This window comes from Mustelus asterias, chromosome 2, assembly GCF_964213995.1.
Source record: "Mustelus asterias chromosome 2, sMusAst1.hap1.1, whole genome shotgun sequence".
NCBI classification, from domain to species: Eukaryota; Metazoa; Chordata; class Chondrichthyes; order Carcharhiniformes; family Triakidae; genus Mustelus; species Mustelus asterias.
This window is the reverse complement of record NC_135802.1, coordinates 5,893,672-5,910,124: the sequence shown is the minus strand read 5'-3', so window position 1 is coordinate 5,910,124 and position 16,453 is coordinate 5,893,672. Positions and strand designations below refer to the sequence as shown.

Below are 16,453 nucleotides of genomic sequence, written 5' to 3'. Positions count from 1 at the left end.
CAAAGAAAGTTTATACTCCACCCTGGACACCGTTCTCTCCAACACTCTGAAGGAAGATCATCCTCCTTCAATGCCGGAGTTGGAAAGGACACCCAGCTCAGGAAAGGAATCATTGGAAAGGAAGGAGTTGGAAATCGCAACTCCAACAGGGTTCTCCTGCTCACCAAATGCATGGAACAATAGTTTGTCATTGCTATCACACTGCTGTGCCAAAAAGACATGTTCAATACTTTCTGGAGACATCCACGATCAAAGCACTGGCACATGATCATCTTCTCCATCGCCCAATTCCAAAAGGATGTCCTCATCAATAAAGCGATAACCAGTGCAGATGACTGCTGAACAGACCACCAGCTCACCTGTTCCTCTAAGTCCATCAAATTCCACAAGAAGCAGCAGAAGATGCAGAAACAGCTCAGAAAAAAGATCAACATTGGGCAGCTTCAAGAGCCAAGCATGCTAGTGACCTTCCAACAATGTCTTCACCAAAATCTCCAAAGTGTTCATGCTAATGGAGTGGAGGAAAACTGAAAAGAACTGAACACAATCATCATCTCAAGCTGTGAAGAAACTATTGGTTGTAAGACCAGGAAACACAAGACTAGCTCGATGAGAATGACCACACCATCCAAGACTTTATCGGCAAGAAGAGGAAAGCTCTCCATGCTTGGCAAAACAACATAACTAACAAGGCCAGGAGAAGAGCTCACCAATCAGCAAAGGCACGGGTACAAAGAAGAACTCGGGAAATGAAGAACAAATGGTGGACTGAGAAAACTAAGGAGCTGCAACTCCTCACTGACAAACTCTTCAGTGCCACTAAGGTAATATATGAAGCCAACACCCCAGGCCTCAAACCGGTATGGAATAATGACAGAACTCTCTTGAGAGAGAGAAAACGTCAGCCTTCAATGGAGAGAACACTTCAAAGAACTCCTAAACCGTGATACAATTATAGGTGAAAACGTGTTTGAAGAAATCCCCCAACTCTCCATCAAAATGATCTTGTACTCCCATCAAGCATGGATGAAGTCAAAGCTGCCATTAAAAAAGTGAAGAATGGAAAAGCCACAGGAGTGGGAGTGGACGAGATTCCGGCAGAGATTTTCTAGTCGTTTACCAATGCACCCTAGGGCAAGATCCAGTCTCTCCCTCCATCAGAATCAATGGAGTAACCCTCCCAAACGTGGACCATTTCCCCTACTTGGGAGCCACTTTTCATCAAACGCTGACATCAGTGCAGAGTTCCAACTTCATATCCAATCCGCAAGCACCACCTTCGGGTGCCTAAGGCCAAGAGTCTTTGACAACCGCGACATTTGTGCTCACACCAAGATCTTCATGTACAAGGCAGTCATCTTCTCAACTCTTCTATACGGCTCAGAAACTTGGATGCCATCTCAAGGCCCTGGAGAGGTATCAGTGCTGTTTGAGGTGGATTTTTCACATCAGCTGGGAGGAGAAGAGATCACCTTTCATCTCCATCAGTTGCTTCTGAAAATCTGGGACAGAGAAGAAATTCCCGCTGACTTCAGGGATACTGTCACCACTAGCATCTTCAATAAAGGAGACAAAGTGGACTGTGGGAATTACCAAGGAATCGCCCTACTCTCCATCACTGGGAATATCATTGCCCAAATCCTCACTAGCTGCCTTCTCCCAGTCTTTGAAGCAATCCTTCCGGAAAGCCAGCGTGGTTTCCGACCAAACCTGGAACAGCGGACATAATTTTCACTGCTCAACAACTTCAAGAGAAATGCCCGGAGCAACATCGACTATCCTACATGACCTTGAATGATCTGACCAAGGTTTTTGATTCAGTCAGTGGGAAGTGCTATGGAAGACCATGTCAAAGACTAGCTGTCCAAAGAAATTCATCAACACCCTCCGGCTCCTCCACAATAAGATGTCAGGCACAGTCCTCACCAACAGAAATGGAACAGAAACCTTCAAGGTTAAGACTGGAGTCTAGCAGGTGTGTCATCACTCCCATCCTTTTCTCTAACTTCATCACCACCATCCTTCAAGAACAAGCTCCTCAGTGGAGTGGACATTATCTACAAGATGGATGGGAACTTTTCAACCTCAACCAGCTGAAACCTAAGAAGAAAACACTGACATTGCTCATAGAATTTCAGTGTGCGAATGACATCACCATCTCCGCTCTCTCAGAAGAAAATCTTCAAGCCATGCTTGACACCTTCATGGAAGCATACCGAAGAATTGGTCTCAGCTTCAACCTCAAGAAGACTCAAGTCCTTTACCAACCCACCTTATGGCAAGATCCAGTCTCTCCCTCCATCAGAATCAATGGAGTAACCCTCCCAAACTTGGAACATTTCCCCTATCTGGGAGCCACCTCTCATCGAAGGTTGATATCAATGCAGAGATCCAACCTCGTATTCAATCTTCGGGCACCTATGGATGAGAGTCTTTGACAACCGCGACATTTATGCTGACACCAAGATCTTCATGTACAAGGCAGTTGTCTGGGTGGTATGGGCAAGTTGGGCCGAAGGGCCTGTTCTCATGCTGTAAACCTCTAAGACTCTATCTCGATACATGTGACAATAATAAATCAAATCAAATCAAAGCCTTTGTGTGGTAAATCACTCGATGACAGCTAGCGAGGATTTGGGTACAGAAAAGATTTACCAGGATGTTGCCTGGTATGGAGGGCATTAGCTATGAGGAGAGGTTGGAGAAACCTGGTTTGTTCTCACTGGAACGACGGAGGTTGAGGGGCGCCCTGATAGAAGTCTACAAGATTATGAGAGGCATGGACAGAGTGGATAGTCAGAAACTTTTTCCCAGGGTGGAAGAGTCAATTGCTAGGGGGCACAGGTTTAAGGTGCGAGGGGCAAGGTTAAAGGAGGTGTACAAGACAAGTTTTTTACACATAGGGTGGCAGGTGCCTGGAACTCGTTGCCAGAGGGGGGGAGGTAGTGGAAGCAAATACGATAGTGAGTTTTAAGGGGCGTCTCGACAAATACATGAATAGGATGGGAATGGAGGGATATGGCCTCCGGAAGGGTAGGGGGTTTTAGTTAAGTCGGGCAGTAGGGTCGGTGCAGGCTTGGAGGGCCAAAGGGCCTGTTCCTGTGCTGTAATTTTCTTTGTTCTTTCTTTGACTCAGTTCCCTCTGATCCTGGACCATCTAGTTTAGAAAGGTATTGAGTGGCTGCAGGGAGGACACCGCCAGCGGGGTGAGTGAGTGAGGAGTCGGGCAGCGGAGCGCTCGCACGCGGCAAGCGCGAGGAGGGGGAGGGAGGGGGGCGGCAAATTCAAACCCCAACCGCCGCAGCGCGAGCTGCCGCAGAGCGCGGGAGAATCCTGACCGGCTGATTGGCTGGGAGCGGCCAGCACGTGCTCAGCGTTGTCCTGATCCCTCTCCGCGGCGGCACAGCAGCTTTCCCTCAGTTGGGCACTTAGTGAAATCATCCCTACCTCTCCGTGCTGCTCGTGCCCCAAACGGTGTCCGATCACCCTTCCCCAAACTGTTCCGGAAAAGCGCCTCGAGCTCGCCATCTCCTTTCCGATGTGTCACCATGCCAATGATAAAAAAACATTCCCTGGACATATTTCGTCGCACTTTAACATTTGATTCCCAAATATTTATCGCTTCCAACATCCGGAAAGCCTGAACATGGAAACTAAACAGAAATCGGGGAAAACAAACAGCCGGTACCGTGAGGGTTAAACTACAATACCCAGAGTGCTGCGGGGCGGACCCGCACGACGTGACTGAGTGTCAAGCGAACGCAGTGACGTAATGATGCAGCCTCGGACGTTCAGCACTGGTTGCTAGGAGGGGAGACGGGAACATGGCGAAGGAGGCGCTGCTCAAGGTAAAGTCGGTCACTGAAACCGCTCTGATCGGTCCATTCCTAACTGGAGCTCGGCGGACTGGGAGGGTGAAGCGAGGTGGGCTGGCGCCGGCTCAGAACAAGAGGTTATGGTGAGGGTGGCCTTACTGGGGTCAGTGATAGGGGCAGAGTGCGGGCTGTACCCTGGTTGTGATAGGGGCAGAGTGCGGGCTGTACCCTGGTTGTGATAGGGGCAGAGTGCGGGCTGTACCCTGGTTGTGATAGGGGCAGAGTGCGGGCTGTACCCTGGTTGTGATAGGGGCAGAGTGCGGGCTGTACCCTGGTTGTGATAGGGACAGAGTGCGGGCTGTACCCTGGTTGTGATGGGGCAGAGTGCGGGCTGTACCCTGGTTGTGATAGGGACAGAGTACGGGCTGTACCCTGGTTGTGATAGGGGCAGAGTGCGGGCTGTACCCTGGTTGTGATAGGGGCAGAGTGCGGGCTTTACCCTGGTTGTGATAGGGGCAGAGTGCGGGCTGTACCCTGGTTGTGATAGGGGCAGAGTGCGGGCTGTACCCTGGTTGTGATAGGGGCAGAGTGCAGGCTGTACCCTGGTTGTGAGAGGGGCAGAGTGCGGGCTTTACCCTGGTTGTGATTGATAGGAACAAGTCTCACAACACCAGGTTAAAGTCCAACAGGTTTATTTGGTAGCAAAAGCCACTAGGTTTCGGAGCGCTTGCTGCTCCTTTGTCAGGTTAGTGGGAGTTCTATTCACAAACAGGGCAAATAAAGACACAAACTCAATTTACAAAATAATGGTTGGAATGCGAGTCTTTACAGGTAATCAAGTCTCAAAGGTACAGACAATGTGAGTGGAGAGAGGGTTAAGCACAGGTTAAAGAGATGTGTATTGTCTCCAGACAGGACAGTTAGTGAGATTTTGCAAGCCCAGGCAAGTCATGGGGGTTACAGATAGTGTGACATGAACCCAAGATCCCGGTTGAGGCCGTCCTCGTGTGCGGAACTTGGCTATCAGTTTCTGCTCAGCGACTCTGCACTGTCGTGTGTCGTGAAGGCCGCCTTGGAGAACGCTTACCCGAAGATCAGAGGCCGAATGCCCATGACCTCTGAAGTGTTCCCCAACAGGAAGAGAACACTCTTGCCTGGTGATTGTCAAGCGGTGTTCATTCGTCCGTTGTCGTAGCGTCTGCATGGTCTCCCCAATGTACCATGCCTCGGGACATCCTTTCCTGCAGCGTATCAGGTAGACAACGTTCGCCGAGTTGCAAGAGTATGTACCATGTACCTGGTGGATGGTGTTCTCACGTGAGATGATGGCACCCGTGTCGATGATCCGGCACGTCTTGTAGAGTTTGCTGTGCCAGGGTTGTGTTGTGTCGTGGTCACTGTTCTCCTGAAGGCTGGGTAGATTGCTGCAGACAATAGTCTGTTTGAGGTTGTGCGGTTGTTTGAAGGCAAGAAGTGGGGGTGTGGGGATGGCTTTGGTGATATGTTCGTCTTCATCAATGACATGTTGAAGGCTCTGGAGAAGATGTCGTAGCTTCTCCGCTCCGGGGAAGTACTGGACGACGAAGGGTACTCTGTCCGCCCACTCCCGTGTTTGTCTTCTGAGGAGGTCGGTGCGGTTTTTTGCTGAGGCGCGTCGGAACTGTCAATCGATGAGTCGAGCACCATATCCTGTTCTTATGAGGGCATCTTTCAGCGTCTGGAGGTGTCTGTTGCGATCCTCCTCATCTGAGCAGATCCTGTGTATACGGAGGGCTTGTCCATAGGGGATGGCTTCTTTAACATGTTTAGGGTGGAAGCTGGAGAAGTGGAGCATCGTGAAGTCATCCGTGGGCTTGCGTCACAGTGAAGTGCTGAGGTGACCGTCCTTGATAGAGATGCGTGTGTCCAAGAATGCAACCGATTCCGGAGAGTAGTCCATGATGAGTCTGATGGTGGGATGGAACTTGTTGATGTCATCATATAGTTGTTTCAATGATTGTTCACCATGAGTCCAAAGGAAGAAAATGTCATTGATGTATCTAGTGTATAGCATCGGTTGAAGGTCCTGTGCAGTGAAGAGGTCTTGTTTGAACCTGTGCATGAAGATGTTGGCATATTGAGGTGCGAATTTCGTCCTCCATGGGGACCAAATTCGCACCTCAATATGCCAACATCTTCATGCACAGGTTCATCGATTGACAGTTCCAACATCTTGCCAAGGCCATCCCCACACCCCCACTTCTTGCCTTCAAACAACTGCACAACCTCAAACAGACCATTGTCCACAGCAAACTACCCAGCCTTCAGGAGAACAGCGACCATGACACCACACAACCCTGGCACAGCAATCTCTGCAAGACGTGCCGGATCATCGACACGGATGCCATCATCTCACGTGAGAACACCATCCACCAGGTACATGGTACATACTCTTGCAACTCGGCCAACGTTGTCTACCTGATACGCTGCAGGAAAGGATGTCCCGAGGCATGGTACATTGGGGAGACCATGCAGACGCTACGACAGCGGATGAATGGACATCGCTCGACAATCACCAGGCAAGACTGTTCTCTTCCTGTTGGGGAACACTTCAGCTTGCCTAGGCTTGCAAAATCTCACTAACTGTCCTGTCTGGAGACAATACACATCTCTTTAACCTGTGCTTAACGCTCTCTCCACTCACATTGTCTGTACCTTTGAGAGTTGATTACCTGTAAAGACTCGCATTCCAACCATTATTTTGTAAATTGAGTTTGTGTCTTTATATGCCCTGTTTGTGAACAGAACTCCCACCCACCTGACGAAGGAGCAGCGCTCCGAAAGCTAGTGGCTTTTGCTACCAAATAAACCTGTTGGACTTTAACCTGGTGTTGTGAGACTTCTTACTGTGTTTACCCCAGTCCAATGCCGGCATCTCCACATTGTGATTGAAAGGGGCAGAGTGCCGGCTGTACCCTGGTTGTGATAGGGGCAGACATAATGACAGCCTGGATGTGAAGAAGGAAAATAATCTATTTAAAACCACAAAGTAGCCCAAAGCACTTCACAACCAGTGAGGTATTTTGGAAACATTATCTTCAGAAGGTTGAGTTATGAGCCCCATTCCAGAGATAAGAGGACAAAAAAGACACTAGCAATCCTGTGCGATACCGAGGAAGCATTACGTTGTTCTTCAGATGCAATGTTTAACCAAGATCCCTACCTGTTGTATCGTGTGGAAAAACAAAGCAGACTGACTGGCAACCCATCCAGCATCTTAAACATTCACTCCCATCACCACCAAGAATGCACAGTGGCAACATTGTGTAATATGTACAAAATGCACTGCAGCAACTTGCCAAGTCTAATTCAAAGCACTTTCCAAACACATTATCTCCACCATTCAGCAAGACGAGCAGCTAATGCATGGGAAGTTACCCTGCACATCATAGACCATCCCGACTTGGAATTCACTGCTTCTTCATTGTCGCTGGGTCAAAATCCTGGAACTCCCTCCCTAACAGCACAGAACATAGGAGTTTTCCCAGGGCCAACCATCGTAACAAGCAAATTATCTAGTCTGTTTATAGAGTCGTGGAGCCATTTACGGCACAGAATTGTGTCTATACTGATCGCCGTGGAGCAATCAAATCAGTCCCATTCACCTGCTTGATCCCTGTAACTCTGTGGATTTGTTTCCTTCAAGTGTCCATCTAATTTCCATTTGAAATCATCTTATTTCTGAGATGTTATCGTGTTTGTTTTGGCTGCTGTTTATCTTGCAATAAAATAATGACAGTACTTAATTGGTTTGAAGAGCTCTGAGACAGCTAAAGGTTATGGAAGGTGTGATGTAAATGTGCTTTTGTCTTGTATTTTAATATTATGTAATACTTGTGTTCCTGTGACATTTTTACTTTGCATCCCCTATCAGTGCTCCTCTGCTAGACATTATGCAAACTTTCTAATCTACCACTCGTGTCTCTTCACAGTTCCCGGCAAGAGAATTTCATGTTGTCCGACATTACAGCAAAACAAACATAGGCAGATGACCAGTGTGGCCTAGGGATGTTAGAGGTGAGAGGTCATGTACTGAAACCTTCAAAAATACATCCAGGCAGTAAGAGCTAAGTGACAGTTTTGTGATTTCAAGTCTGTAGCTAGCAGTTGCTGCTGTGTAAGCAACTATGCACAGAACCAATTCAGCCTCATGACTCTTAATGATTCAGTGTTTGAAAGACATTGATTGCTGCCAAGGCTAATGGGGACGACATGGTGGAGTGGTTGGCACTGCCACCTCACAGCACCAGGAACCCGGGTTCGATTTTGGCTTTGGGTGACTGTGTAGAGTTTGCATGTTCTCCCCGTGTCTGCATGGATTTCCTCCGGCTGCTCCGGATTCTTCCCACAGTTCAAAGATGTGTGGGTTAGTTTGGCCATGCTAAATTGCCCCTTAGGCGGCACGGTAGCACAGTGGTTAGCACTGCTGCTTCACAGCTCCAGGGACCTGGGTTCGATTCCCGACTTGGGTCACTGTCTGTGTGGAGTTTGCTCATTCTCCTCGTGTCTGCGTGGGTTTCCTCCGGGTGCTCCGGTTTCCTCCCACAGACCAAAGATGTGCGGGTTAGGTTGATTGGCCATTCTAAATTGCCCTTAGTGTCCTGAGATGTGTAGGTTAGAGGGATTAGTGGGTAAATATATGGGGCTAGGGCCTGGGTGGGATTGTGGTCGGTGCAGACTCGATGGGCCAAATGGCCTCTTTCTGTACTGTAGGGTTTCTGTGATTTCTGTGATTAGTGTCGGGGGGTACTAGCAGGATAAATACGTGGGGTTCTGGGGATAGGGCCTGGGTGGGATTGTTGTTGGTGCAGGCTCTATGGGCCGAATGGCCTCCTCCTGCACTGTTGGGATTCTATGATTCGAATTATGTCGGGATATGCTGAAATTGAATTTTTTGCAAGAACAATTTAGCTCTGAATTGGGCTCCAGTGCCTCCATTTCTGAGGAACAAAGATGGGGGGAAATTCTCAAAGTTTTTTTCTCTCTCCCACTCTCCCTATTTTCTTCACTCGAGTTGTGAATCTTTAAAATTCTCTACCCCAGAGGGCCATGGAGGCTCAATCATTGAGCATGTTCAAGACAGAAATCGATAATAATGGTATCAAAGGATATTGGGATAGTGTGGGAAAGTGGCGTCAGGATAAATGATCTGTCATAATCTTCATCACCATTGGAAAATACAGAAGTCCTTTGAACCTGCAGGTTCAAAGGACTTCTGTATTTTCCAATGGTGAGGAAAGAATCAGGTATTATTCAGGAAAATATATCTGCAGGTTGTGGCTACGTCCCAAAGTCTTTTATTAGACTGCTTCTTCCTCCCTTCCAGCTTCTCCTCACCCACATTTAATGCTTCCAGGTGAGGAGAGAAGGTTAGTTGAGATGAGACTCCTAATCTTTCTGTTTTTTCATTCTGGGTCCCGATGTGTCATCAGACGATAGCGTGGTCAGGAGATGTTTCAGCACCATGGTCACCTCTAGATTCAAATATATAAATGCCCTCTTGGCCAGCCTTCTAACCTCCCACATTTAAAAAAAAATTCTTTCATGGAATGCCAAAATCACTGGATTGGCGAGAGTTTGTTGCCAGCCCTTATTGCCCTTGAGAAGGTGGTGGTGAGCCACCTTCCTGAACTGCTACAGTGCCCATTCTCATTGATGGGACATCCCAGCACATCAATGCAAAGAACAAAGCATTTACAACAATCTTCAGCCAGAAGTGTTGAGTGGATGATCCATCTCGGCCACCTCCTGAGGTCCCCATTCACAGTTTGATTCGCTCCGCATTATATAAACAAATAACTGAAGGCAGTGACTATACAATACCATCAGCATAGATGCCCTCTTCCCTCAACCTGGTCTGTGGCACCAACTCTCCCAGTGAGCTGTCCAGCTCATTTTATAGAAACATAGAAAAACTACAGCACAAACAGGCCCTTTGGCCCCACAAGTTCTGCCGAACATATCCCTACCTTCTAGGCCTACCTATAACCCTCCATCCTATTAAGTCCCATGTACTCATCCAGGAGTCTCTTAAAAGTCCCTATTGAGTTTGCCTCCACCACCACTGACAGCAGCCGATTCCACTCGCCCACCACCCTCTGTTTGAAAAACTTCCCCCTAACATTTCCCCTGTACCTACACCCCAGCACCTTAAACCTATGTCCTCTCGTAGCAGCCATTTCCACCCTGGGAAAAAGCCTCTGAGAGTCCACCCGATCTATGCCTCTCAACATCTTATATACCTCTATTAGGTCTCCTCTCATCCTACGTCTCTCCAAGGAGAAAAGACCGAGCTCCCTCAGCCTATCCTTAAGGCATGCCACTCAATCCAGGCAACATCCTTGTAAATCTCCTCTGCACCCTTTCAATCATTTCCACATCCTTCCTGTAATGAGGTGACCAGAACTGAGCACAGTACTCCAAGTGGAGTCTGACGAGGGTCTTATATAGCTGCATCATTATCCCCGGACTCCTAAACTCAGTCCCTCGATTGATAAAGGCCAGCACACCATATGCCTTCTTAACCACCTCCTCCACCTGCGGGGCCGATTTTAGAGTCCTATGGACCCAGACCCCAAGGTCCTTTTGATCCTCTACAGTACTAAGAGTCTTTCCCTTTATATTGTACTCCTTCATCCCATTTGACCTGCCAAAATGGACCACTACGCATTTATCTGGGTTGAAGTCCATCTGCCACTTCTCCGCCCAGTCTTGCATCCTATCTATGCCCCTCTGTAACTTCTGACATCCCTCCAGACTATCCACAACCCCACCAACCTTCGTGTCGTCGGCAAACTTACCAACCCATCCCTCCACTTCCTCATCCCGGTCATTTATGAAAATGACAAACAGCAAGGGTCCCAGAACAGATCCCTGGGGCACACCACTGGTGACCGACCTCCATTTAGAAAAAGACCCATCTATACACACTCTCTGCCTCCTTTGGGAAAGCACAGTAAGAAGTCTCACAACACCAGGTTAAAGTCCAACAGGTTTACTTGATAGCAAATACCATAAGCTTTCGGAGCACTGCTCCTTCGTCAGATGGAGTGGATATCTGTTCTCCAACAGTGCACAGACACAGAAATCAAGTTACAGAATACTAATTAGAATGCAAATCTCTACAGCCAGCCAGGTCTTAAAGGTACAGACAATGTGGTCCAGGGTCCTTTGGGAAAGCCAGTTCTGGATCCACAGGGCAGCAGCACCTTGGATCCCATGCCCTCTCACTTTTTCTAGAAGCCTTGCATGGGGGACCTTATCGAACGCCTTGCTAAAATCCATATAAACCACATCTACCGCTTTCCTTCGTCAATGTGTTTAGTCATATTTTTGAAGAACTCCACCAGGCTCGTAAGGCACGATCTGCCTTTGTCAAAGCCGTGCTGAGTATTCTCAAGCATACTCAACCTCTCTAAATGCTCATAAATCTTGTCCCTCAGGATCTTCTCCATCAGCTTACTAACCACTGAGGTTAGACTCACCGGTCGGTAATTTCCTGGGCTATCCCTATTCCCCTTCTTGAAAATAGGAACCACATCCGTAATCCTCCAATCCTCCGGCACCTCTCCTGTCTCCATCGACGACGCAAGGATCATCGCCAGAGGCTCTGCAATCTCTTCCCTCGCCTCCCACAGTAACCTGGGGTACATCCCATCTGGACCCGGCGACTTATCTATCTTGATGCCATTCAAAGATTCCAGCACAACCTCTTTCTTAAAGTCCACATACTCAATCTTTTCAGTCCACCGCAAGCCCGCAGTACATCCACCCAGGTCCTTTTCCTCTGTGAAAACCGAGGCAAAATACTAATTTTATTGGCGGCAACAGCACGATGAGCCAAGTGATTCTGAGCCATAAACTTTCTATGATTGAGTACAGTAAAAGTTTCCTTCACCTTTGCCCTACCGTCCTGTGCAATCACACCAGGCTGTGTCTTGTCCCTGACTGCCCAACATAATTCAGACTGTTCCTGCAGAACATCTATAAATAGCTGCTTTAATCTGCAGATGTCAGCTAGGGAATAAGGAGGACCATCGCCATTGGCTTGATGTCTGTTCTGGCGCTTGGTAATCTATCCCTGTTTTTTCCCCCTCCCCCAAACCTTCTCTTCCCTAAACAGAACCTCAGCTGATTTTTATTTGGAATAACTATTAATTTTGCAGCACAGAAGGGGGCGAGTCAGCTCATTGTGTCTGTGCCAGCTCTTTGCTGGAGTCTTTTCAAAACGGATCTATTTGCCGCACACACTTCCCGTAGTCCTGCATAAATCTCCCTACCTAGAGTTCAGAATTGATCCCAAGCTAATCCTTCTGCCCTGTCCTCTCACTGTAGCCCTGTATGATAAACCTTATTGAAACCTTATTCACTCTTTTTTATAATATGCAATATTTTTTGCCTCATTTGCTTCCTGTTGCAAAACATTCCAGGCTCCAACGGCCTCAGCCTAAAAAGATTTTTGAGTTCTTTCATCATTTTTTTGGCAATCCGATAACGTTTGTCAATATTCCTTCTTAGATAATGGCAATCCATTGCCCTCTATTCATCTCGCATAATACTGCAGGCACTGGAAATCTGAAACAAAAAGTTGAGAGACCAAATTCTCTACCCAAGAGGACTCTTGAAGTTCTATCATTCACCATGTATCGATAGATTTCTGGATATTAATGACATCAAGAGTTATGGGGAATAGTGGAGAAAATGGCAGAAGAGAACAAAGAAAATTACAGCACAGGAACAGGCCCTTTGGCCCTCCAAGCCTGCACCAACCATGTTGCCTGACTGAACTAAAACCCCCTATGCTTCCGGGGACCATATCCCTCGATTCCCATCCTATTCATGTATTTGTTCAGATGCCCCTTAAAACTCACTATCATATCTGCTTCCACTACCTCCCCCGGCAGCGAGTTCCAGGCACCCACCACCCTCTGTGTAAAAAATCTGCCTCGTACATCTCCTTTAAACCTTGCCCCTCGCATCTTAAACCTATGCCCCCTAGTAATTGACTCTTCCACCCTGGGAAAAAGCTTCTGTCTATCCACTCTGTCCACGCCCCTCATAATCTTGTAGACTTCTATCAGATTGCCCCTCAACCTCCATCGTTCCAGTGAGAACAAACCAAGTTTCTCTAACCTCTCCTCATAGCTATGTTGTGGGAAAAATGCCACTTGTGAGTCAGACTTGAAGGTTTCAACAATACAGTTTTATTTAACGAAGCTTCGTGGAGAAAAGGCACTAACAAGCAGCAAAACCTTCTCTCAATGAGACAATAGGAGCGGTCCATCTTTATACCCTTTACACAATAGATGGACTGGACATCTAGCCATTATCACATCGTTGTAATCACATAGGTGATCGATCGTTAAACACATCAACACATCATTATAGACAAATACAGACAGATACAGACATAAGCATGTTAACATCACATTGTCCTATGAATGGATACATTTCCTACGTCAGTGACTATCAATGACTTTAGTTTCGGTCTATTCATACAATAGTTGACAGTAATTGGTTTTCCTGCAGTTATGTATTCCCGATCCCACCTGTAGTTAATCTCATTATCTATCCGTATTGTCCTTATCTTTAAGCCCTGGCTGGCTTCCTGTAGGATTTGATTCCTGCATGTTTAACTTTGGATAGCTGTCTGTCCTTTATGTTTTAATCTCGGGTGGCTGTTTGTACTGAAAGTCAGTGTCTGTTTAATGTCTCTTCCCCAGGTGACTGTTTGTGTGCCAGGCCATCATCTTATAGAACATAGAACATAGAACATAGAACATTACAGCGCAGAACAGGCCCTTCGGCCCACGATGTTGCACCGACCAGTTAAAAAAAAACTGTGACCCTCCAACCTAAACCAATTTCTTTTCGTCCATGAACCTATCTACGGATCTCTTAAACGCCCCCAAACTAGGCGCATTTACTACTGATGCTGGCAGGGCATTCCAATCCCTCACCACCCTCTGGGTAAAGAACCTACCCCTGACATCGGTTCTATAACTACCCCCCCTCAATTTAAAGCCATGCCCCCTCGTGCTGGATTTCTCCATCAGAGGAAAAAGGCTATCACTATCCACCCTATCTAAACCTCTAATCATCTTATATGTTTCAATAAGATCCCCTCTTAGCCGCCGCCTTTCCAGCGAAAACAATCCCAAATCCCTCAGCCTCTCCTCATAGGATCTCCCCTCCATACCAGGCAACATCCTGGTAAACCTCCTCTGCACCCTCTCCAAAGCCTCCACATCCTTCCTGTAATGTGGGGACCAGAACTGCACACAGTACTCCAAGTGCGGCCGCACCAGAGTTGTGTACAGTTGCAACATAACGCTACGACTCCTAAATTCAATCCCCCTACCAATAAACGCCAAGACACCATATGCCTTCTTAACAACCTTATCTACTTGATTCCCAACTTTCAGGGATCTATGCACACATACACCTAGATCCCTCTGCTCCTCCACACTATTCAAAGTCCTCCCGTTAGCCCTATACTCAACACATCTGTTATTCCTACCAAAGTGAATTACCTCACACTTCTCCGCATTAAACTCCATCCGCCACCTCTCGGCCCAACTTTGCAACCTGTCTAAGTCTTCCTGCAAACTACGACACCCTTCCTCACTGTCTACCACACCACCGACTTTGGTGTCATCAGCAAATTTGCTAATCCACCCAACTATACCCTCATCCAGATCATTAATAAATATTACAAACAGCAGTGGCCCCAAAACAGATCCCTGAGGTACACCACTTGTAACCGCACTCCATGATGAATATTTACTATCAACCACCACCCTCTGTTTCCTATCCGCTAGCCAATTCCTGATCCAATTTCCTAGATCACCCCCAATCCCATACATCTGCATTTTCTGCAGAAGCCTACCATGGTGAACCTTATCAAACGCCTTACTAAAATCCATATATACCACGTCCACTGCCTTGCCCCCATCCACCTCCTTGGTCACTTTCTCAAAAAACTCAATAAGGTTAGTAAGGCACGACCTACCTGCCACAAAACCATGCTGACTATCACCTATCAATTCATTACTCTCCAAATAACTATAAATCCTATCCCTTATGTGTACCCATCTGTATATTTTTCCTCCTTCAGTTCCCCACTTTTGGTCGGATTATGAGTTTCACTAATCCTTAGACCAATAATACAATTTTCATATGTATAATTCTTTGTTCTTCTTCTTTCCTTCTTCGTTTCTTCTGATGTCTTCGGGGATCTTCATCGGGGTTTCTTCTTCGATGTATACACTGGCTCCTGGCACAATTCTAGTCACCATCACCTTGCAACAGACTTTTCGGCATCCAACAATGAGACAACAGACAATTACAATTGAAATGAGCATGACCAATCCATGTAATAAGTAAGATTCCCAGGACCCCCCCTCGAGCCATTCCAGCCAGTTACTTCCTCTCTTGGGTCCCTGTCTGAAGCTATCAAATTGTTCTCTGATGCTATTGATGACCTGTGTAATGTTATAGGACTCGTCTGTGACATGGGTTATGCATTTATTGCCTATAATTGTACACACTCCCCCTTGTGCTAACTGATAGTCCACTGCGTATCGTGTCTGTTGTGTATATATTCTCAGTTCAGCCATTTCTTGGTTAACAGCCTCTAGTGCTTTTGAAGTGCTGTTTCCCAGGACTGTTAGTCCACAAACAATATGATTCCTATTCTTTGCACTAATCACTCCTGCTGCCCCCCTCAGAGATAAGGCTCCAAGGAACCCATATCCCAGTGAGGATCCCATTGTGCCCGGGGCTTCCCAGTCAGCGCAGAATTCTTTGCTGATAGCCCGAGTTACTATTCTCCTCCGAATATGCCCCTTCTGAGGGCATGGAACAGTCAGTGGTCCGATTGTTCCTACTGCAAAACGGTTTGGGAGGTTTGGTGTTTCTGTCATGTAAGTACCATTGAAGAGGAACACACATCCCTTCTTAGCCCGGTAACATTTAGTGTCTTGATTATGAGTTTGTTCATATTGCCAATTGTTCGGTGTACTTGACTCCCCGTTTGATCCCACCACCTGGTAAATATCAAATGGGTATGTCCATTTGGCTGAGCTTACGCGAGTTCCATTGCATTGTCCACAAATAAGCTGTCTTCCCGCAGTTATATTCAGACATTTCTGTTCATCACAAGTGCAAGTAAACTGTCCCTTATTAACCCGACAATGTTGATGGACGCACTGCGTCTGTACGCAGGCATCATTCTTAGGGACCAAGGCATAGGCACATCCCCATCCCTGCCCCGTAAAACAAAACGGATAGCTTGCAGTATCTGAACAAGCTTTTCCTTCCCCCTGTTGGAACCCCTGCACACAGGATCTGTGGGGTTTACAAGTGCCACACATCTCCCCTGTATACCTCTTTTATATTTGCCAATTTGTCCCTTACAGGGTGTATCTGATGTATCTACAGTATATAAGTCATGAGGGGTCCACCCAGAGGTGGCTACAAATAGGGCTTCAACCAATTGTGCTAACGGGTAACATACAGTTCGATTCCCGTGTAAATGTATGTGAGCTTTGTAAAACAAGTTATCCTCCGATCCAAATTTACAGTCGTGACAACGCAAA

General features: G+C 47.1%; 1 protein-coding gene across 2 annotated transcripts in view; it reads left to right on the top strand.

Moving 5' to 3' along the window:
• Nucleotides 1-3,746: 3,746 nt before the first annotated feature.
• adck5 (aarF domain containing kinase 5) overlaps nt 3,747-16,453 on the top strand; it is an 85,098-nt gene continuing 72,391 nt past the window's right edge. The window contains exon 1 of one of the 2 annotated variants that reach the window (XM_078230468.1): nt 3,747-3,848. In XM_078230468.1, the coding sequence (XP_078086594.1) occupies nt 3,825-3,848 (24 nt within the window). In that variant the 5' untranslated portion in view covers nt 3,747-3,824. The remainder of the gene's footprint in view (nt 3,849-16,453) is intronic. The other variant, XM_078230475.1, reaches the window with a different exon arrangement.